General features: G+C 35.4%; 1 protein-coding gene across 8 annotated transcripts in view; it reads left to right on the top strand.

Annotated features, from left to right (window-relative positions):
• The first annotated feature begins 1,969 nt into the window (after positions 1-1,969).
• The window catches only part of LOC104901395 (vacuolar sorting protein 3), a 32,375-nt gene continuing 11,345 nt past the window's right edge, over positions 1,970-22,999 (top strand). For 4 of the 8 annotated variants that reach the window (XR_007269054.2, XR_007269055.2, XR_007269053.2 and 1 more), the window contains exons 1-9: positions 1,970-3,157; positions 11,035-11,310; positions 12,948-13,144; positions 14,809-14,950; positions 16,449-16,721; positions 16,795-16,867; positions 18,648-18,696; positions 20,418-20,703; positions 21,013-21,068. Coding sequence is in view for 2 of the 8 variants with exons in the window: in XM_010688964.4 (XP_010687266.1) it covers positions 2,051-3,157; positions 11,035-11,310; positions 12,948-13,144; positions 14,809-14,950; positions 16,449-16,721; positions 16,795-16,867; positions 18,648-18,696; positions 20,418-20,703; positions 21,013-21,068 (2,459 nt within the window). In the remaining 6 variants the exon portion in view is untranslated. The remainder of the gene's footprint in view (positions 3,158-11,034; positions 11,311-12,947; positions 13,145-14,808; positions 14,951-16,448; positions 16,722-16,794; positions 16,868-18,647; positions 18,697-20,417; positions 20,704-21,012; positions 21,069-22,999) is intronic. The other 4 variants (XR_007269057.2, XR_007269056.2, XM_019251217.3 and 1 more) reach the window with 3 other exon arrangements.

Genomic DNA, 22,999 nt, shown 5'->3' with positions numbered 1-22,999 from the left:
AATCAATTAAATACTAAAATATACTTAAATATAAATAATTATACATTAAAATATATTTATAAAATTCATAAATTTACGGGGGATTACATTATCACAAGGGCGATAATGCTTTGATAATTTTCTAAGTTTTATATTAAAAAAGGTATATTGAAAAATAGAGAATTGTCGGGGTGTTACACGAACCGTCTGGTTCGGACCTAGATCATGCCACGTACCAGATATTTTGTATCGAATTTTCTGATTAGGACCAACTTCGCCAGGTCTAAACATAAGTAGTAAATTTTTTTTCAAAAGAATGAGTATTACTCATAACTGCAAATACATAATAGTCTTTAAAAGGCAATGCTAAAAAATTCACACTTTTGATTATAAAATAATCGTCAATATAAAAAAATGTACATAATGCAAAGAGAAAAAGACACCTATAATTTTACAAAAGATGTTATGATAGTGCAATTTCTTTAAAAAATAATATAAATCAATGCAATATTTAAAATCGAAAATGAACGTAATCATTCTTAAAATTACACTTAAAGTGAGTGGAATAACATGTGTCTATGATAAAGATTCCATTATAATTATAATCAAACAACCAATTTTATGTTATTTCATGACTGAATAACAACAATAAGCAAAAAATATCGTGCAAGCAAAGCATGCATATAAAGATAGTATAAGTTAGTGAAAGTGCTCAATGCAAAACAAAAAGAAAGCATGCATATTGGGTCTTTGAAACAGTTCAAATCTTTTTGAGAATAATATGTTTGATTTGTTTTATCGAGAAGGTCTATGATTCGAGTTTCTATAGCCTTACTAAATTTATATACTATCAGATGAATATTAAATATTAATAACTTATTAAACTATAACAATCTTGCTTTGCTATTATCCGAATGCTATCCCTTACTTTGGATGTCACCATACTTCATAAGTTTATGTTAGTGTGTATAATTATGCACTATATGATAGTTGAAGAAGAACGGAAAACGTACCAAATCACATGAATACATTCGATGCATACAAACTTCTATGTCGTTCTGCTAGGACAAACAAAGCAGAGGAAGAAGGTCACTTTGAATATTATAACGAGCGAAGTGCGACATCAAAAGTACAAATCGAATATCAACAAACTCATTTGTCCTTGAAAGACGATTTGATCTAACATGTATATGAGCAATGTTCGGGAGAAGCGTGAACTAAAATATTGGAATATTGTCCATTTTGGTGTTTTGTTTTAAGGTGATATTTGATTTGCATGTCTTGTTTTTATTTTAACTAGCCTTCTCTACACGCGATGCGTGCATGGATTATTTTATCAATTATTATTTAATTATATCTAAATGTAATTTTGAAAAATGTAATTTATAATCATTATTAATTATAATTAAATATCGTGTGGTATAAATACAAAATATAAAAATTAGTTGATGAAGAAGTTATTTTTTTGGTATCTTTATTACTTGTTAATGGAGGTTGGTATTGCATTTTAAAGTTTAGGTAAAATTAAAATTTTATGTCTTTGCTTTTGTAATTTATTTCTTTAGTTATATTAATTTGTTCTTCAATCATAAACTTTTTCTTTCACTACACATATTTTAATGAAAGTTTATTTTAGCTACTTTGAACCTCTTGTGATATACATATTTTAAATTAGGAAGGGCTATGATTGTAGAAAATCTCAAAATCTTAATAAGTATTTTTATTGAATGAATGGTTAAAAAATATTTTCAAAGGGGACACCAAACTATTGTTGTTTCTTTTTTAAAAATATTAATTTTTAAAATCTAATAATTAATTAGTCGCTGATAATTATTATATAATATAAATTAATAATTACGAATTTATAATTACAATACTTAATTATGAAATTGAAATTGAAATTGAAATTGAAATTGAAATTGACATGTGAAAATGATGGGGAGTAGAAGGAGAAATGAACCATTTATTTGGTTTTTATGACTAAGCATGTCGTTATAGTCTGTAGAGGGAAAAAGAAAAAAAAAAGTAACGCGCTGTGATTTGTCGCTGGCAGTTCTTGAGAGCTTCTGTAATGGCGAAAAAACTGGAATCCTCAACATCGAGGACAGTTTTGGAGTCTTTTGCACACTTTGACCTCTCATCAATTTCTCTCTCCTCTCAACATTCCTTCAGCTGCCTCGCCATTGCCACTCTCTCCAATACTCAACTTGGAATTTACGCCGGCACTGATTCCGGAGTTCTCGTTCTGTTAACCCTAAAAGCGGATTCTGATGATCGGAACAAGGTAAAGTTTGTGCGATTAGTATCAATAAGTCAGTCTGCTATTAATTCTATTTATGTTGTTGCTCAAATTGGTAGAGTTTTAGTTCTTTCGGACGGATTTCTGTATCTTGTTGATCTTCAGTTGTTACAACCTGTGAAAAAGTTGAGTCTGAAAGGTGTTAATGTTGTGGCTAGAAGAATATGGAGCTCTGAATCTGGAAGTTGTGATTGGATTTATGAGGAGGGTTTTAGTAATAGTAGTGTGGGTGGAAGGATTATAAAGAAGTTAGGGGGCGGGATGAGATCGAATGGGGTGAAGGTTACAGAATTGGACTCGAACCGATACAATAATGATGGTGCCTGCCTTTTTGTGGTGGCAATGGGGAAGAAATTGGTGTTCGTTGAGTTGAGTAAGCATGATCGAGATGTCGACGGGCAAGGTAAATCGTTCAGGGTTTTGAAGGAAATGATGTGTATTGACGGTGTAAAGACTATGACTTGGCTTGATGATTCGTTAATTTTAGGGACTGGTAATGCATATAGTTTAATGTCCTGCATTACAGGGAATGTTAGTTTGATATTTTCGCTTCCGGATATGACTGCTACTCCTTGTCTCAAATTGCTGTTGAAAGATAAGAAGGTGATGTTGCTTGTTGACAATGCGGGAATTATTGTGGATAGTCATGGGCAGCCTGTTGGAGGCAGCTTGGTGTTTGGTTGTGCTCCCCGTTCGATTGCGGAGCTGTCTACATATGTGGTGGTAGCTGGTAATGGAAAAATGGAATTGTATCATAAAAGATTGGGAACTTGTGTTCAAACTCTTTCTTTTGTGGGTAGCACTGGAACGAGTAATTGTTTTCTTGCTGATGAGGAGGAAGTGAATGGAGAATTTGTTGCTGTTGCCACATCATCTAAGGTTAATTACTGAGTCCTTTATTGCTTCCCCCTACGAGTCTTTATTCTGGTGCTTTTCTTATATATTCTGGCATGAATTAATATGAGATGATGACATCTTGTCATGTCCTAATGCAATTTCCCTTTTTGTTTATCATTCACTTCTTAAGTTGTATGTCTTCTATAGCCAAGAAAATCATGTTTTCATTCAATTTAGTCCAATGAATCGATAGGAAATATCATTGCTGGAGATGATATTTTTGCTAAGAATCATCATGGTAATTGGACTGCAAAAGTTCGACAGAAGTACAAATGCCTTATATCTTGCTATCTATTTAGTAGCTAATTGTCCTTTCTTCTGAATTTCCACAAGTGGTATGCCTCAATGCAAACACCAATATAGTTTAATGAGTCATATTTTTCCCCCTTTTATAAACCTATAAAAGACAGTATAACCTATATAACTAGGATGGCTACTTTGGGTTATTCACTATCTTCTCTCTTGTAGAGCTGCCTCAGTCAATGGAGAGAGGATTTTTTATTTCTATTTGCAACTAAGACATGCAATTGCTAGCATCAACTGAACCAACACTACATAATCATCATCCTCAATGTCCATGTTTTTCTTAGTTGGAATGTTAATGGCTCGTATACGTGACTTTAGGATTAACCTTTTACGAAGACTTGTTTGCATCATTACATAACTACCTATTGCAGAAACAACCACTCAACGATATGAATTTTATCTACTAGTATATGGGAGGCTGATAAGACTTAAAGGATATACTCACTTCAGAACAATGCAATGAGATATCTGGTAACTGGATGCTTGATTCGGGAGCATCACACCATATGTGCCCAAACAGGATGTGGTTTACAACTTATTAGAGTTTGGATGGTGGCACCGTTTTGATGGGAAATGATCATGCTTGCAAAACGAATGGATTTGGTACTATCCGAGTCAAGATGCATGATGGAACAATAATAACCTTGAAGGATGTGAGACACATCCCAGATTTGCGGAAGAACCTTATTTCTCTTGGTTTGTTGGAGAAAAATGGTGGTAGAATGGAGTTTTAAAAGTTGTTCGCGGTTCCTTGGTAGTGATGGAGGGGATTCGTCTCGGTAATCGTTATGATATTTTGGGAACAATTGTAAGAAGTGATATAGCAGTTGGAATCGGTGAAAGTAAAGACCAAATAGAATGCATGAGGATATGGCACATGCGCCTTGGGCATTGTCAGAAAAGTGTCTATCATTGCTTAGTGGACAAGGTTTGTTGAAGAACATGAATCGTATACTACTTAGAGAGGGCAAGGTGTATGCACTCTAATTGTGATCGATTCACTGCATTCTTATTTAGATGGTGACACGCCCCATAAGGTGTGGTCAAGGGAACATCCAGATTACGAGAGACTTAGAGTCTTTGGGTGTACAATTTACTATCATGTTAAGGATAATAAGCTTGATGAAAGAGCCACGAAAACCATTTTTTTTGGGCTATCCAAAAGGGGTTCAAGGCTATCATCTTTGGAGTGTAGAGGACTCTAAATTTGTAATCAGCAGGGATGTGACCTTTGATGAAAGATCTATGGTAGCTTTATCGAAAGTTATGATGCCTAATGATGTTGATGTTGGAATGACATTAAATACTCAAGTAGTGGAGATAGAATCTATATACCAACCAGATTCTAGTCATGTTGAGGAACCTGATGTTGCTCGAGATGCAGAAGAGGATGAGCTTGATCTTGAGGAGTCCAGCACGAAAATGTACATGTGCTACAACAACAACAAGAATCTTTGGCATCCACTAGGCCAAAGAGTAAATAAACAGTTCACAAGTTTAGGTCAGACAAACCTCTTACACATTATAGGCAGGTAAACTTGGTAGAATATGCACTCTCGGTGGAAGATGATGAGCCGATCAGCTTCAAACAAACTATCAAAGACAAGGATAACGAGAGTTGGTTGGTTGCTATGGAGGAAGAGATGCAATCTCTTCATAAAAACAAGACATAGGAGGTAGTCCCATTGCCTGTGGGAGACTGCTATCATTTGTAAGTGAGTATATAAAAGAAAAGAGGATCCTTCTAGGTGAGATAAAATAAGGTATAAGGCTAGGCTAGTGGCCAAGGGATTTGCACACACAGAAGGTGTTGATTACAATGAGATATTTTCTCCGGTGGTAAAACATACTTTTATTCGAGTGTTATTGTATCTTGTAGCTCATGAAGATTTTGAGTTGGAACAACTAGATGTAAAGACGGCCTTCTTTTAAATGGTGACTTGGATGAGGAAATCTATATGTATCAGCCTGATAGATTTAAGTTGAGGTAAAGAGAATCAGGTATGTCGCTTGAGGAAATCACTTTATGGATTGAAATAGTCTCCTCGACAGTTGTATAAACGATATGATTCCTTTATGTTAAAGCAAGAGTTTTCCAAAAGTAATTATGATTGTTGTGTATACATTCGTAAACTTTGTGGAGGTGATTATATTTATCTCCTATTGTATGTGGACAACATGCTTATTGCTTCGAAAAGCAAGGTGTAGATAGATAGGTTAAAAATTTAACTCGGTGATGAGTTCGAAAGTAAAGACTTGGGCGCTACAAAGAAGAAGATACTGGGTATGGAGATTAGAAGAGAGAGATCAAACCGAAAATTGTTCTTGAGCCCAAAAGGCTACATTGAACGGGGTATTTAAAGGTTTGGGATGAAAGGTGCTAAGTTAGTGGTAACTCCATTGGCTTCACATTTTAGACTATCTGGTAAAAAAATGTCCAACTATAGCGGAAGATAAGACATACATGGATAATGCACCTTATGCTAGTGTACACGTTCAGAAATTTCACAAGCGGTTAGTGTTGTCACTAGGTTCATGGCGAACCCGGGCAAGGCACATTGGGAAGAAGTGAAATGGATTTTAAGGTACTTAAAAGGTACCATTGACATAGGTTTGTGCTTTAGTAGAGATACATGGCAGGTAATTGGTTTTGTTGAGTCTGATTATGCCAGTGATCTAGATTAACGACGATCTACTGGTTATGTGTTTAAAATATATGATTGTCTGGTTAGTTGGCGAACAATGTTACACGCAGGCTAGAATGGCTCTATCTACGACAGAGGCCGATTATATGACTATGGCAGAAGGAGTTAAAGGAAACATTGTGGTTATGGGGACTTCTAGATGATTCGGAGTTGAAGCAGGATTGTGTGAATCTTAGTTGTGATAGCCAAAATGCAATTCATTTGTCTAAAAACCAAGTTCATCATGCGTGAACCAAGCATATAGATGTGAGATATCATTTTGTGCGAGATGTTATAGAAGAAGGCAATATTTCTCTATTAAATGTGCGAACAAATGAGAACCCTGCATACATGACCAAAGTTGTGACAGGAAATAAATTCCAGCATTGTTTGGAATTGCTAAATATTGTCCTATGTTAGGTATTACATGGAAAAGAAATGGAACTACGATTGTTTTGATCCTGGTCGAAGGGTACGTAGGCATTCATTATCAGAATGGTGCAACTGGATATGTATTACGCAATTTGTTCGTCCAAAATTTGAATGTTCTTCAAATTATAAACGAGGTGGAGAATCGTGAGAATATATAGTTATAATTAACAAACTAATTAATTCTTTAATTTAAGCATTATGAATTAATGTGAAAAGAGAAGAGAAGTTGTTGGAAAGAAAAGAGGAAATAATGGCAGAATGGTAGGAAAGGAAAACAAGTTTAATTGTTTTCTTTAGTAAAAGAATTTAAGCCATTTTTTTTAGAGGATATAAGTTGTTATAAAAAGCTTAGCTTGTAACGTAGAAATTCAATTCATTATTCACATCATTAAAGTTTAGTTTAAGAAAAATGTATTTTTTCTTACATTACATTTATTATTTCCTTCATAGTGGTTTGTTTATCCCTAAAATATTATTTATTTGTGAGGTATGAATTTCATATCATCTAGTAGAAGTCAAATTTTCGCTGCGATCTCTAACATTAATAAACTCAAAAGTTGCCTTCACACAAGTTGTATGAACATCCTTTGAATGAATATGCATTAGCAACATAATGGGTTTCATCTTTGTTTCTAGTGGCACAATCAGTTCCATATACACCTAATTTTAGTGACAAACTAACCTACTATTATCATCTTTGCCATGATCCACAACTTGCGAAGTTGGCTCGTGATAATCTAAGGACTTTCTTACCTTCCTTTCTTGGTCTGTCTAACATACTCTCTCCTTGAAACATCTTAACAACCTTAATAACTCCATTTCGGGATGAAATTGTGTTACCCAAGTTCTTAGAAGCTACCCTCATGTATTGTACAGTGGCATTATGAGGATCAAAGTACTACTTAATCACATGGTCATAATTATTGAGTCTAAAGCACAAGGAACATGATTAAGGTCGTCTACCTAAGCATTTGGGAGGTCCTTGTATCAGTTATAAAGGCTGTTCCTATGGATGAATGAAGCTCCTAAAGCGAAGTGGTGTTGGAGGTTGACGAGGCATAATGGAAGAGCATCGCTAAGCTCTAGTGTAAAAAAAGCGCACCTAAGGCGCGTTTGTGGTTAGGCGCAAGACAATTGGGTGCACCAAGGCACCTATGTGCACTAGGATCCATATGGCCTTAATGCGCCTCAAGCTTTTTTATATACAGTGCCAAGCTCTAATACCAAGAATATCTCTTCTTTTCATGATGTGGGCATTTAGAAATCCATTAGGTTGATTGCATGTTTTAAGTCCTTTTGTTGGTTTGTAGATAGAGTGGGTTAAAAATTATCTTTTGGCATTAATAACTAAATGCTCATTTTGAAAATTTGTTCATATGTTCTTTAGTCAAGGAGGTCATCATTTCACACGTGTTAGCATGGAATGGCCATCAGAATCATTCATTAGCTTCCTTTTTAAGAACTTCACATAATTTGGTAGAGGATTTGGTGAGGACGTTCACTAAAACCTCTGTTGTTTAAGAGGTTGATTTGGAGAGGCATGAAGTGATGATTCGACGAAATGAAAAGAGCGGATCCTCTTCTTCTAAGAGCTTCTATGATTTGATTACCTTAAGGAATTTATTGGTCTTCCTTAAAATTGATCTATGGAAGACGAAAGCTCCTTTAGAAGGCCCCTCCCCCCTTGCCTAAGAAGTTGTCATGTACAAGATCCCAATTAACTATATTCTTAAGAGAAGGAATTTCTATATTACAAGTTGTAGCTTGTGCCTTGAGGAGGAGGAGGATAAGTTATGAGTGATCTTCTACTCTTTTGTCCCTGGTTACCTTCTCTTTAGCACTTATCGTTGCCTTGTTAGGGATTTGTTGTATTGAGCATTTTTTTAATACATGTTTATGTAGCTTTAAGAAAGATGAAAAATTGACAATTTGATGGTGCAGTTTGAAAGAAAGAAACAACCAAATATTCGAGGGTGTAAAATCTCCAAGTCCAGGGTTTAAGTTCCCTTTTGGCTTTTGTAGATAAATTGCTTCATGATGGTTTGAGGGCATGTCCTCTTTTGCTCTTTTGTCCTTGATGACCTTCTCTTTGGTGGTTATCGTTGCCTTTTTTGGGATTTGTTGTATTAAGCTTTGTTCAGTGAAAGATATATGTCCATGTAGCTTAAAAAACAAGGATGAAAAATTAACAATTTGATGGTGCACTTTGAAAGAAAAAAAACAACTATATAATTAAGGGTGTAGATTCTCCTAGTCCAGGGTTCTAAGTTCCGCTTTTTTGGATTTTGTACATATATTGCTTCATGATTAATTGTATATGGTTGACCCCTCCTTGGTGTCTTTCTAATTTAATTCGTTACAAGCTAATAGGCGGAGCTTTGGTTTTCTACTTATTTTCTAATTATTATGTATGAAAGTGTAATGTCATCCTTTCATTAAGGTGGAAATAATGTGTGGGCAAGAACCTATGCCAATTGGCATTTAGGGGGTGTTTGGATTGTGGTTTTTAGGGAACCATAAGGGAATTTAGGAAAGGTTTGTGGTTTGTGTTTTTCAAAACCTATGTCAATTCAATCATTCCCTTTACCCTACCCTTACTCTCTAACTCCTCTACATCCATTCCCCACCCTACGACAACGTTTTATTTTATCAAATGACCATTTATCATATTTGGAGTAAGCAAGTTCAAGCTTACCCTTCTTAAGGAAAGAACTAGTTGGGCCCCAGCCATGTGCCGGGTAATTTGATGAGATAAAGAGGATGTATAGTTTTGAGTTAATATTTTGACACAAGCACAAGTTAGTGGTAAGATCTTGACATTGCAAAGTAAGAGGTTCGAGACCTCTTATGCAAGTTTTTTTTGATCGTTTTCTAAGGGAAGGCCATGTTAGCGTATCAATGTCATGTTAGAGACAAAGGGGAGCCACATTAGCATATGAATGCCATGTGGAGAGAAAGCGACGCCACATCATCATATGATGCAGGGTGACGCGTGGTGTTGTGCAATGCTTGTCCACACGGTTTAATAATATATATAGATTCCCTATTATTTGAAGTTTCTAGAAGGGAAGAGGGCTTCCTCTGGAACATTAGCTTGTAAGTAAAGGTTCTTAGCATACTGTATTTCAAACCCAAAACTCAAACTAACATACTTTGAAACACAAGATATGGAAAAGCCACCGGAAACTTAATGGTAGATAAATCTCTATTATATAAGGGAAGGGGGGAGCAATGGTGTCCCCTTTTGAAATTCCTATTTTACCCCCCTTCCCTTTCTAAAATTACAAAAGGAATGTCAAAATCAAATCGGCACTCAAAGAAAACTACCGAAAATTAATTTACAACACTCACTCACAAATCACTTAAAAGAAGAAACTTTACAAATCACTCATACAATTGAGAAAATCACGTTACAAAAATCACGCAAATCACTCAAATAATCAGGAAACTTTATTAAATCTAATTAAAATTAACATACAAACTAAAACTACTAACCTAGAACGTCAATACATACAAAAACATTTACAAAAATTTACTTACAAATCACTATTCTCAAGAATCATTCACAATTAATGGTGGCCATGATAAAAAATAGAGGTGTATTTGTAGTGAAATCAGTTAGAAGTTGGACAAGGAAAAAAATTATTTACTTTTTTTTTAGTGTTTCCTATATATAATAAACTTTTACATATATTTGGACCTATCTTTTTCTATTATATACTAGCGATTAATTATCAAGGTAAAAAGGTTTATGTAAAATATCATTCAAGAATTAAAGTACAACATATTTCTATTATATAAGGGAAGGGGGGAGCTATGGTGTCCCCGAATGAAGAGACTATGTTACCCCCTTCCCATTCTAAATTACAAATTTACTTACAAATCAAAGGGGGCACCAAACAAAAGTACCAAAAATATAATTATAATAATCACTCACAAACTACAACCTATGAAAAAATTGACTTGAAATCAAAGTGTCCACTTTCTTTATAATTTATAAAAACTGTACTTAATTCAAAAATCAACTAAAAAATTATAATATTAGAAATCATAAATAAATTCAATAAAATTTCTATTTTGTTCATAGAATTTAACTTTCAAAAGTTAAAAAAAAAAAAAAGAATGGTGAGAGACTCAAGTGACAGAAACTAAATCAATCAAATTTTGCAACTAAAAACAATTATAGTTCGTATGCCTAATGTTCAAATTTCGACTCCTATGCCGAAGAAAATCGAGTTTCTGTTTCGAAAAAAAAATACAGCACGCATCGCGCGCAAAAAATTCTAGTTAGCAATAAGAGAGCAACGAAATTCATTATCAGCAATTTCGTGGTTGTCTGCTTGATTACCCAATTTATTTTCTATGTACTATTTAGTGATAATGCGCACCTGAAGCTGACACCTTTTGCGGTGATTTACTTTGATGCTCATTTGGCAGGTACTCTTCTACCGTAAGATACCGTCTGAAGATCAAATCAAAGATATGTTAAGGAAGAAGAATTTCAAGGAAGCGATCTCGTTAGTCGAGGAGCTTGAGGTTGAAGGTGACATGTCTAAAGATATGTTGTCCTTTGTCCATGCTCAAGTGGGGTTCCTTTTACTGTTTGACTTGCATTTTGAGGAAGCTGTTGATCATTTCTTACTGTCAGAAACCATGCAGCCATCTGAAATATTTCCATTTGTCATACGAGACCCCAATCGATGGTCTTTGCTGGTAAACATTTTCCATATTATTGTTTTTTTTTTTTCTTACTAGCTAGTTGGTGCTGTAATTCTGTTCATCTTGGGCTAGTACTTAATTTTAGCTTTGAAGTTATATTGTTGTTTCATAGTGTAAGAAGTAGTGTCCAGTGTTGTTTTTTTCACATCTTATAGAAATAAATTATTTTTGCTCTATTCACATATTACCCCTTCAAGTCATCGTAACCACCTATAAAGCTTGCCACCTCTTTTCCCCCCCTCCCCCTTCTTTTCTCCCTTCTTACTCTTGTGAATTTTATTTTATCTTTATTTTTTTTGGGGTGGGGTGGGGGGTTTCAATGTAATTTTTGTTCCTTGTATAGTTCTCCTTTGCATTTTAATTTGTTTGTTTTTCTGATCTAAAAAACTTTTTGTTTTTTAACAATTTGTGCCACTGCCACTTGCACTTGCTTGTGCTGTTAAAAGTTGTTTCATTGGTCCATCTTAGTCAAGGGGTGAAAGGGCGGGGAGGAGTTGACAACACTAACAAAAAAACTACTAGTTGAATGTGCACACAATGATAAATGGCAAGAGAAAATGAAGAAGATATGTCCAACTGTAAACTATTACTCTCTTTGTCCTCATTTATTTTGCCCCATCAAGATTTGGTTACTTTTTAAATTTTTGGTTGGGTGGAGTTGATGAATGAAAATAATGGTGGGACCAAATATAGTGAGTGTCGGAGTTAATTGGCGGTCCAATAAAATCTATTCTAGTATGAGGCTATCTTTCGGCGACATGCCAAAAAGGAAAATGAGCCAAACAAAAGGGGATAAGAGGGAGTAGTATACCATCACTTTCCTTTGCATAATTAGCTTTAGTGTTATGGTATCACCAAGTTAAGAGTTTTACCCACTTATAACCTTAAAATAAATGTAAGGGGTGGAAGGGAGGGTGAGAGAAGACAACACTGACAAGAAGCTATTATTTGAATGTGCACAATAGAAGATGTGAAAAGAAAATGACAAACATATGTATTCACAGCTGCTAATTATTATTAGTCCAGCATCACTTTCTTTTGCGTAATATTTTTGTGTTATAGTGTAACCAAGATATAGTTTTATCCACTCATAAACTTAGCTACCTAGGATTTCTGTGAAAAGAAAAAATAATCTGACAAAAGTGGGTATTAATTCTTTTTGTTGGTTGTTAATTGTTATCAAGAAAGTAACACTGCTTCAACAGTTTTATCATAACAGTTGTTTACCCTTTGGTTCAAATTTTATTTTTTCAAGAAGAATTCAAGGCACCAAAGTTTCTTTTTGCATAGTGCTTCTCAACATATTTACTATGTTTCTTCTCTTTAGAAACTTGTTTTTAAACCTTAGAATTTTTCTAGGTTATCTCTGTGGTATTTAAGTAGGACACAAAGAAAGAGGACATTTAGTAAGGTTATGGGACCTGGAGTAGGGATTCTTTTGAAATTAATTAGCTTTCCCCTAATTGTATAACAGAAGTCATTATTTGGCTAAGCACTGATTTGAGACTCTACACGCCATGCTGATTTACTATTCATTTGCATTTTTTCCCCCAATGTTTGGACAAGATCTTATTTATTCTTGCCCTGGAGTATATGTATATATGGATCACTAAACATTTAGTACACCGCAGGTTCCCAGGAATAGGTATTGGGGTTTGCATCCACCTCCAGTACACGTTGAGGATGTCGTGGAAGATGGTCTGTTAGCTATCCAAAGAGCCGCATTTTTGAAGAAAGCAGGAGTTTCAACTTCTGTAGACAAAGAGTTTCTTTTGAATCCACCAAATAGGGCTGATCTTTTGGAGTCAGCTTTTAGTAATATAATTAGGTGATATTCTTTTCTATACAATCCATATGACAACTTATGTGCATGATATTTATAGATAAGAAATTCTATCAATCAAACTAATGTACAAAGTTGGGGATGAACCGTTACCAAAGACCCTTTTTGCAAGATTATATATTTTCTCTTGCCAAATTACACACGAGACTGTGGAAAGAGTACGGATATGTCAATTGTTTAAAACAGTAGTTGATACAAGTATATAAAGCATCTTATCTAGGCAATTGTAAATGTTTTTTTTCGTAAACAATTTGCCAATTTATAGATCATGTAAAGGTGGCTATCAAAACAATATACGAAAACACCTTGGATAGCCTTTAACTGTGGAGTTTTTCCCTAGTGTCACGCTTCTCTAAGGTAGGTACACAGTTGTTTTCTCTTTATTACTCTTTTTCTACTTCCTTTTTTCTCCAAAGATGGTACTTTATAGAATGTCATAGAAATCGACTAAGGGTACGGGCAAGGCTGTCAGCTTATTAAATTTTAACTTATTAGAATATCTTCAAAATGGAGCTCCGATTATTAATTTCTTCTATTACTCCTTAAAAGGGGTAATTGGTGCATGATGGATATAGTATAGATGCTAGGGACACAAAGATATAGAATGGGTCTCTTTATGAGGATTAGTCATTGGAATCTCATTGATTAGCTCCACGCTCCCTACCATTTTAAAATTGTTTGTATGTTTAATGAAAAGGAAAAGTCCTAAAATCTTTTACTCTAGGTTTTGTTTCCAAACCGTTGCCAAGGGAATTTGTCCCTATGGCCTATTATTGGCACGAGACTCGTTAGAAGGGGAGGACCGGAGGAAAGTCACCAATGAGGAGGGGGAGAAGAAATTATGGGGTGTGGGTGGAGTAAGCTTTGGGTAAGAGGGAGGGGAGGGAGAGGAAAGGAATGGCGGCCAGGTGAGGAGGCAGAAACGTAAGGTGAACTTGTATAAGGGACTGGGGAGGAGTGCAGAGGGTAAGAAGAACTGGGGACTGGGGGGGAGTGGAGAGGGTAAGAAGGACAGAGAGCAGGGAAGGAGGATATACGTGGTGTTGGCCAAAGAGGGGACTGAGAATGTTGCGAGACAGAGAATCAGTAAATAAGTGAGTACAATAACTATTTTAAAGTTAATAAATAAACTTTATCTTATGGCCCTTGTTAGCTGCTTTCATTCTTTTGCGGCCACACACGAATGGTGCACCCATACGTATATGCACTTGTATAGGGGAGGATCTACTGACACCTTATGTCAGAGACTTGGAGCTTACATGCTTCACAATCTCATGTATGCTCTAATGGGCAGGATAGTGTGGTAAATTTCGTACTGTACTGTACAAGTGAATCCTGAAACGTGAACCCTGAGAGAGACTGCTAAGCTGTTTCTCTTCTATAAACGTCGATGTCTCATTCTCTACATTATTGTTTGCTCTTGTTCATTTTGCTATCTCTAGCTATATCGTAATAGTCCTTCATCTTATGCTTCATCAAAATACTAAACTGTATTAGGAATTTATGCCCACACATAAAAAAGGTTTATCATGGAGCGTAGACGATATAATTTCTGTCTCCTGGCTAGAATAAGTTCTTAGGTTATCACATAACAAATTGTCTCATCATCAGTCTCCCTGTGTGAAACGCGTATTTTGTGTCTTTTTCAGGTACCTACAGGTTATGCGGAATAAAGACCTTAATCAGGCAGTGAAGGAAGGAGTTGACACGCTTCTGATGTATCTGTACAGAATCCTGAATTGCACTGAGGATATGGAGAAGCTTGCATCTTCTGAAAATAGATGTGTTGTAGTACGTAATCTTTTCCATTTGAATCCCATTTCTGATTATTGCTGGAGATTATCATGATAAGGTAGTGATCTCAAGGGGGAACACGAGTGGGGCCATCTAGAGTAATAGTTTAGACAAAGACTATGCAGAACTTGAAGGAATTTAAAGTAGAAAGTACCTCAAAATGTGGCACTTGCCGCACTTCAACCATGGTTCGGTTCAGTTTGATTGCTTAGCTACTGGTACATAGTATACGTTCCTTTTTAAGTGTAAATATTGGTATCCCTTAGTGGTTAATTTAGTGTTTTTTTTTTTTTTTTTTTTACTCTTGCCGGTGTCTGTGAAAGCACTCATAGAATGTTGTTGTCTGGTTCACATAAGAAGCAGAAGTTCCCATGAAGAATTATATTCGTGGGAATTAGATTCCACAATCAGTGGTTATTTGGTTGACATAACTGGCACGTGAAAAGTCAAAGTATAACTATTATTTTGAAACAGGGGGAGTATTAAACTATTGCTATATAAGGTTTGTTTCATTTAATGATCAAGAAGATGCAATGAAAGTAAGGACCTTATCTTGGTAACAATTCATTAGATCTGTTAATGTGAAACCAAGATATTAACTTATCTGCTTTGCTAAGAAAGCTTGGTTAGGATCATTAAGATATATACACTACATGTAACCACAATTGAAAAGGATACAATTTTTTTCAGAAACGGGAAATTTGAGAACTGAAAGAGTTGTGGCGTTGATCTCGTTGCTTTCCTTTACCTCCTTCCCTGTCCCAGAAGTACGCATTTTTTGTTTCTATCATGTAAGCTATTTTCAGGTGTAAAGAAAGGAAGAATGCAGCAATAATAAATTGATACTCTTAATTTTTGTGTGTGTAAATGTCTATATGGCACAATTGATAAGTGTAGTTAAAATGAGTAAATTTCTCTCTTATACTAAATTTATATTTTAGAAGAGGCAAAGTAATAGGAAGCTATAATCAGCTTTCCTCTTCGAAGCATATTAACAGGGAATTATTAATTTCTCTCTCTTAATAATTTCTGTCCTTAGCTTATAGCATTCCTAATTTCTCTCTTTCTGTAAATTACTCTCTCTTAAATGTCAAAGATTTGGGAACAAAATTAGTGGCCTATCATGACAGTTAAATAGAAGTAGGTAATTTAACTTGGTTATTTCAAAGCACATGATAAATGTTGGAACTATTTTAATCACCATATCCAGAGGGGGCCTGAATGAATTTGATACTTTTGGTTGTCATTTGATATTCACGGTTCAGTGTACTTGTGCAGCCATGGTACTGTACACACACTAGCTCATAAGGTTTAGAATTTTGTAAGGAGAGTGCTGTTAGTCTCTGGTGTGATTTTCTGCTGGCTAGACTGGTTAGCATGAAAGTAATATATATGCCCCAAGAAAGCTTACTTGTGAGTCTTCGTGCTTGTCACAATCATGAAAGCCAAGAGTCCTATTTCGAGAATGACTACAAATGTTGCATGTTCAGCGCAGGAGGAGCTGGAAACTTTATTAGAAGAATCTGGGCATTTAAGGACCCTAGCTTTTCTTTACGCAAATAAAGGAATGAGTTCGAACGCGTTAGCTATTTGGCGTGTTTTAGCTAGAAATTGTCCACCTGGCATACATCAAGACGCGACTGAAACATACAGTTTGAGTGATTCATATTCAATACCAATTTCCAGCAGGGAAACTGCTGCCATTGAAGCGTCTAAAATTCTTGAGGAGTCAGCTGATGTAGAGTCGATTCTGCAGCATCTGGGATGGGTATGTGATTCTTGCTGATTTGAGTTAATCATTAAAATCTTAATGTCCGACAATTTATTTTATTCTTGTCTAGCTTTCAGAAGTTAATGAAGAACTTGCTGTTCGAGTTTTAACTTCCGACAAACGTACCAATCCGCTTCCACCTGGTAAGCTTTCTGCTTCCAATAGGCAACTTGTATGGATATTTGGTCACTGAGATATTATTTAAAGCTGCTATACATGCTTACTCTTCATGAGCTCATTGCTTCTGTTTCTGTAGAATAACTTCAAAGTGATGTTCTTCTAGGGTAAAGATGTCAATTGTAAATTGCAGCATCCTATTCCTGCCACCCAATTTTCTGTATCTCATATTCACATTTTGCATCTTGAAAGTGTCTTTGACAATTTATAAGTGGTTAATAGCTGGCTATTGAAGTCCATGTCACACAATTGGTAAGTACTCAAACTGCACTGAGGCTAAATTTTGACCATAAGTTCTCACTAGTTTAACTTTAATTTTTTTTGTCCTTCCCATTTACTTTGGGTAGTTACCAAGGAGTAAGTGTAAATGACTAAATGGTGGGCCACGGGAAGTTACATGGGTATCTGTTGTGAGGGGCAAAATAAAAGTAGGAAGAAACCCCAAAAAGGCAAATCGAAAGAACATAAAAAAAATTAAAGCAAGTACATAAGATAAAATCTAGTCATGTACTCATGTGGGATTTAGTTAGATTATTCCCAATGTGCATGTTTGACGTATCAGCTTTATAGTTTATACAATATTATTATGTAATTAAAATAGTAATAGTATAGGTTGTGTCGCGGAGACTGCAAAAAGCAAATGAGAACTTTAATATGGGATGGAGGGTTTTTTTTGGAACGGAGGGGTAAAAGGTGACAGCATATTAGAGGTGATGAATGGCTGGCCTAGATGCTGTACGCCTGTACCAACTAATACCATGAAGTAAGGGGCTTATCCAATTACATTATTCGGGCTAGATCACTTGAAATTTAACTTTGCATAAATAAGGGGCAGCATGCTCAGGCCAGCGCCTTGGTCTAAACCCACTGTGTGCCAGTTGGGCTCTTAGGACAAGTGATTCTGATGACTTCTGGAGTCTAGTTGTACATTAAGGTTCTTAAACATCCTTCGACTGAAGACAAGCCTTCAGGTTTAGGCCTGGTTTTGCAGATTTGCTTCACAAACTTGAGAATGAATCTTAAGATTGCAACAGCCATGTAATATGCACAACCTGTTTTGTTGCCATCGTTAAAGAAATGGCCATCAAGTTTTTCATCCTTTACAACTTAAATCACATAAAGATTTGCTTTGGATTTTCCTCATATCCTTTGAATCTTTTGTTGACTTTAATAGTTTATTAGTCATCAATTCTTAACACATAGATGACTAGTGTATCAATTTTATTATCTTAAGCTTTGCTAACTCGTGTATTAGTTGTCACTTCTTAAGACTTTGTTGATTGTTGACTATCAAAACTAGGGTGGTTGGATTATAAGGCTCCGTTTGGTAGGGCGTAAAACGTTTTCCCGGAAAACTTTTTTCCTCTATTTTCAGTTTTACATTGTTTGGTTGGCAAAAGAGTGTAAAACCATTTTCCCTTGGGGTAAAATTACTCTCCCAAGGATGGAAAACCATTTTCCTTTCAAAATGAAGGGAAAACAATTTTCCTTCTTTCTCTTGTACACTCCTCTCACTACCTCCTTACTTTCCCTTTCATTTTCCTTTCATTTCATCATTTTTTTTACATCGAACCAAACAACGGAAAACTAAATTTGGAATTGTGTTTTCCATTGTAAATTGTTTTCCATGAAAATCATTTTACACTGAAAATATTTTACGCCCTACCAAACGGAGCCTAATTGTGTTAACTTTTTAGAGTGGAAGGAAAATTTTGCTTAGTTCTAGTTTCTACTTGGATTTTGCAGATGACGTAGTTGCTGCTATTGATCCAAGAAAAATTGAGATTCTTCAAAGGTAAAAGGACCTTGTATCTAACAATTTACATTCATGCCTAATTCTCATGGTTGTATAATGATTCAGCACTTTTCTGTGTTTCCATGTTAGTGGTTCAGAATCCAAAATGTTATATGCTAACTACATAGATAATTCTCCAATTTGCTCATTCTAGTTGTCTTAAGACAGAGAAAGTGTCGTTCTCATTTATTGAAAAACCTGCTTATTGCTCATTCAGTGGCACCCTGGGTTGGGGGGGGGGGGGGGGAGGAAAGTGGCTGCTTTCATCATTCCCTATTTATAGTTATGGTTCTTATGGAGCTTGCCAGGATAGCTAGTAGTTAGTCCCTGGTTTCTTTGCAGATGTATCTAATGGTGAAAGAGAACTTCAAAGGAAAAGTATTACTGGATTTTGAGAACGGTAGTAACTTCTGTTCAAGAGGGGATGAATTTTTTTTATCAGTGAAGCAAAAATGTGGATCTGTTTCCCAGCTTTTCTTTTTCCTTTCTTTATGTCGAGCTATGTAAACCCTTTTCTTTTCTTTTACTGCCTAAATTCTGAACATTAAAACTGGTTTATCTTTAAGAGCAGGTGTAGCAACGTTTTTCATAAATGGTGTTACTCAGCCTTCTGGCAGCAGGCATCAGCTGACCTACATTATTGATGAGAAAGAAACCTTTTTGATCAAATTTGGAGAATAGTAAACAAGTCAACCTGAATTATGTGCATCTCTATTTGTGATGTGAAAATTACATGCGAAAGTCTTATAAGATCAGGGTTATTTTTAATGCAGCGAATTTTGAGCCTTGATGTGTCTCGCACTTAGATATGCATCCATACCAGACTGCTGACACTTGTACCCACCCGTGTTTGAGTAACATAGGGGTTCGATAGGAATATTTACACTTTCAAGGTGTACCTTATTTTAGAAGGCCTGTGTGTGTGGTGCTCCCGATTTGACTAACTGTAGAATGAGTGATTTTCTGGGAATTGAGTGCATATAAGGAAATATGTCATCAAACTCTATTGTTGGTTATTAGGGGAACTCATTTTCTAATCGCCAAAAGTTGGTAGCTATTGATGGCTAGAGAGGGTGGTCAAAGCAACTATATTTACTTGAGCATTCGTCGAAGAAGGTAATTTTGTCATATAGATTTTCTTTACATGTGAATGTGAAGGCTAGACATCTCTCACTTGGCAGACTGGAAGGTCTGGTTGAATGCATTAGAATCTAGTAAACTTTTTGATGAGTTTCTTTTAAGTTGCTATTTCATCTATCATAATACATCTGCTCTACTGCAACCCATACAATAGGGTTTTTTTTTGTTTTGTTTTGTTTGTTTGTCTCTACATATCCTAGCCTTTGCTTGATTTGCACCCAGATACAATTAGAAAGATAATTGCCTTGCATGTTACTAATGGTCTCAGTTAAAGATAGAGACATCAAATTCTGTTAAAATTTCATGTGGAAGTGCAAATCTATTGCTATGGTAACTTTCACTGTTAGAGGAGGGTGGCAGAGTGGGATCCAAAAAGTTTTCTGTTTCTAAATTTAGCTAGCTGTTGCAGTTTAACCTAATATGTCTGCTTCATTATCTCCGGTAAAAGTCTTTTCTCTAGGTGTTCAAATCTAAATTCGCCTTTTCCGATATAGGGAAGGTTTGCTTATGTTATTGTTTATTCTTTTACCACGGGTCATTCTATACATGAATTTGAATCTCCATGTCTCTTGTTTGTACAGATATCTGCAGTGGTTGATTGAAGATCAAGACTCCAGTGATACACATTTCCATACATCATATGCTCTTTCCCTTGCCAAAACAGCTCTTGAAAGTCTGGAAACAGATAACTCTCAGCAAGCTGTTAACAGGAGTATCAGGGAGCCAAATAATTATATTGTTGGAAAGAATCTGCCATCTGAGAATCCTGTTAGAGAAAGACTACAGATCTTCTTACATTCTTCTGATTTGTATGATGCAGAGGAGATTCTTGAGTTAATTGAAGGCTCAGAGTTATGGCTGGAAAAGGTAACATCTTATGCTTACCTTTCTACAATAATACAATTCGTTGATGAATAAACTATGGACTTCTCTTTTTAAATAAGTTATGCACCTGTGTAAACTGGTCTGAGTGCAGATATCTTTTGGTTTAATTGGGTGGATTATTTGGAAAGACAGGGGCCAAGGGGTTTATTAGATTCTCACACTAATAATCTTCTCCCCATTGGAACTGATAACTGAGTTCTTCTGCCGTTCCTTGCTTAGTTAATCTTCTTACTTCTGGTATAATGATCAAATTTATGAGTGTAATTGGTCTATATTATCTCTCCATGGCAGGCTATTCTATACCGGAAGTTAGGTCAGGAAACATTGGTTTTTCAAATATTGGCATTGTGAGTATTGTTCTTTTTCTAACAACTATGTGTTTTCTCCATGTCAACTTAAAAAGTGCTGATTCTGAATTATCTAAGAAATGCGCATACTTAGATAGATATCATCTGCTCTGCAATAGATGGGTAAAGTATCCGATAGTAAAATAGTGAAGGGGTGGGTTTGAAGCAAAGGTAAACTGTTTTTTTGTAAGTTTCCAATGCAATAATTTCATATGATTCAGAATTCATCTAAGACTACAAAAACTGTTGTATTGTTTGTAGTGTTGGGTAGAACATGCATATTCTTTGGTAATGGCTTTTCAATTGAGGTTAAATGTGTGTGTGTGTGTGTGTTTGTGCACGTGTAGGGGTGGGGGTGTGTGGGTGCGCGTTGCGCGTGCGCGCGTGGGTGTTTAATTTCTATGGTAGTGTCAAACCCTATTGAATTTGCTTCTATGATGGGATGTTATCACAATGAAGGAAGTGAAAAGTAGGTGTTGGCAAGATTGTCACGTTCTTGGTCATTCAACAGGGTGCTGAAGGGAGTTGTAAATATGAAAGCATTAAAAAGGATTCAGGCTGCTGGAGAATGCGACAGTATTGCAATTTATTTTCCTATGATTAATGGAGTTAAATAGTAAATGCATGCAGAGCCGATCCAGAATTTTAAATTTAGGGGGTCCTAACCAAACCATCTAAGAACATAATGAGCATAATAAAGAAGTCGAACTATGAATTCATGACACTTATTGATAAGAATTAGAAATGACAAAGCTAAAACTTTATAATGCTCAAGTCAGCTATTAAAAAAATTCATTATTATATTTTAATACTTCATTCATTTTTTAAATATATGAATTTTGCATCCAAACACACAAGTTTGACTATTAATTTCTTGAAAACTTATCTAGTACTACAGAGTAAAAGAAGTTGGTAATCAGAAAATATACATAGAGATCAACAATTCCAACATCCTACATAATGATAATTTTAACTTGGCAAACTTTGTATACAAAAAGTGCAGATACTGAAATTGTTGCATTTATTTTTAAATGAATAAAGCAATTGTTATAAATGTATGATAGAAAAATTGATGTTTAAAAGACTCCAAGCTGGTCATGATAACATATGAATTGTTAGTCTTTAAACATATTAGACAATGGATATTAAATAGAAAGAACAAAAGTAAAAAGGAAAATACTGCTTCAACAGCACCAAAAAGCATTAGTCTTGAAAAAAAAAGGAAAAGAAAAAGAGAGAGAAAAATATAAAGAAAAACTTAATCTGACTACCAGATCAATCGGACCGTACTCAATCATACATTAATGACTACTGTAGCCGCACAATCAACTGCAGCAAATTTTATTTTCTGAATTGAAGGCGTGTAAAGTTATTTTTATTGTCTTCAGTGCGTTTGACGCAAAGGAAACAAATAGAATATATATCTTTTGGTGGGGCCCGCGCCACCCAGGAACCTTCATAGGTCCGTCCAATGCATGCCAAGCAAGGACAGATCTATAGATAGCACAAAATGCATTATGCCCAATGATTGAACACCCAGATTTTACAAAGCTGTGGAAGATAATAGTCAATCACTAGTAAAAAAAAAAAACATAATTCAACAAACAAAGGAATAAATAGCAGATCAAAATTTCTTCGTTTATTCTTTTTTTTAAAAAGAAAAATAAACCATCAGGTTTGGGGAGATTCTTTCCTCTTTTTGGTTTCCATTTAAAATATTCACCCCTGTTTGGCGCTCTTGTTGTCAATATCTCTGCAATCAATCTGTTAAATGTTGTCCTGTCCAATGTTTTGTCTCTTTTCGTCCCTTTAGATTTCTCCTATTGCATTGAGTCAGATTCTGCTCTTTGTCCTCTTTAGCCATGCTCTCTTAATCTATGTTTCATACTGCTGAACTAGCGGAAAGAAGCCTTTTGCTTGTTGCTTCTATT

This window comes from Beta vulgaris, chromosome 8 (assembly GCF_026745355.1).
Source record: "Beta vulgaris subsp. vulgaris cultivar EL10 chromosome 8, EL10.2, whole genome shotgun sequence".
Taxonomy (NCBI): Eukaryota; Viridiplantae; Streptophyta; class Magnoliopsida; order Caryophyllales; family Amaranthaceae; genus Beta; species Beta vulgaris.
Note: the sequence above shows the minus strand (reverse complement) of the source record. Positions and strands in the feature narration are given on the sequence as shown.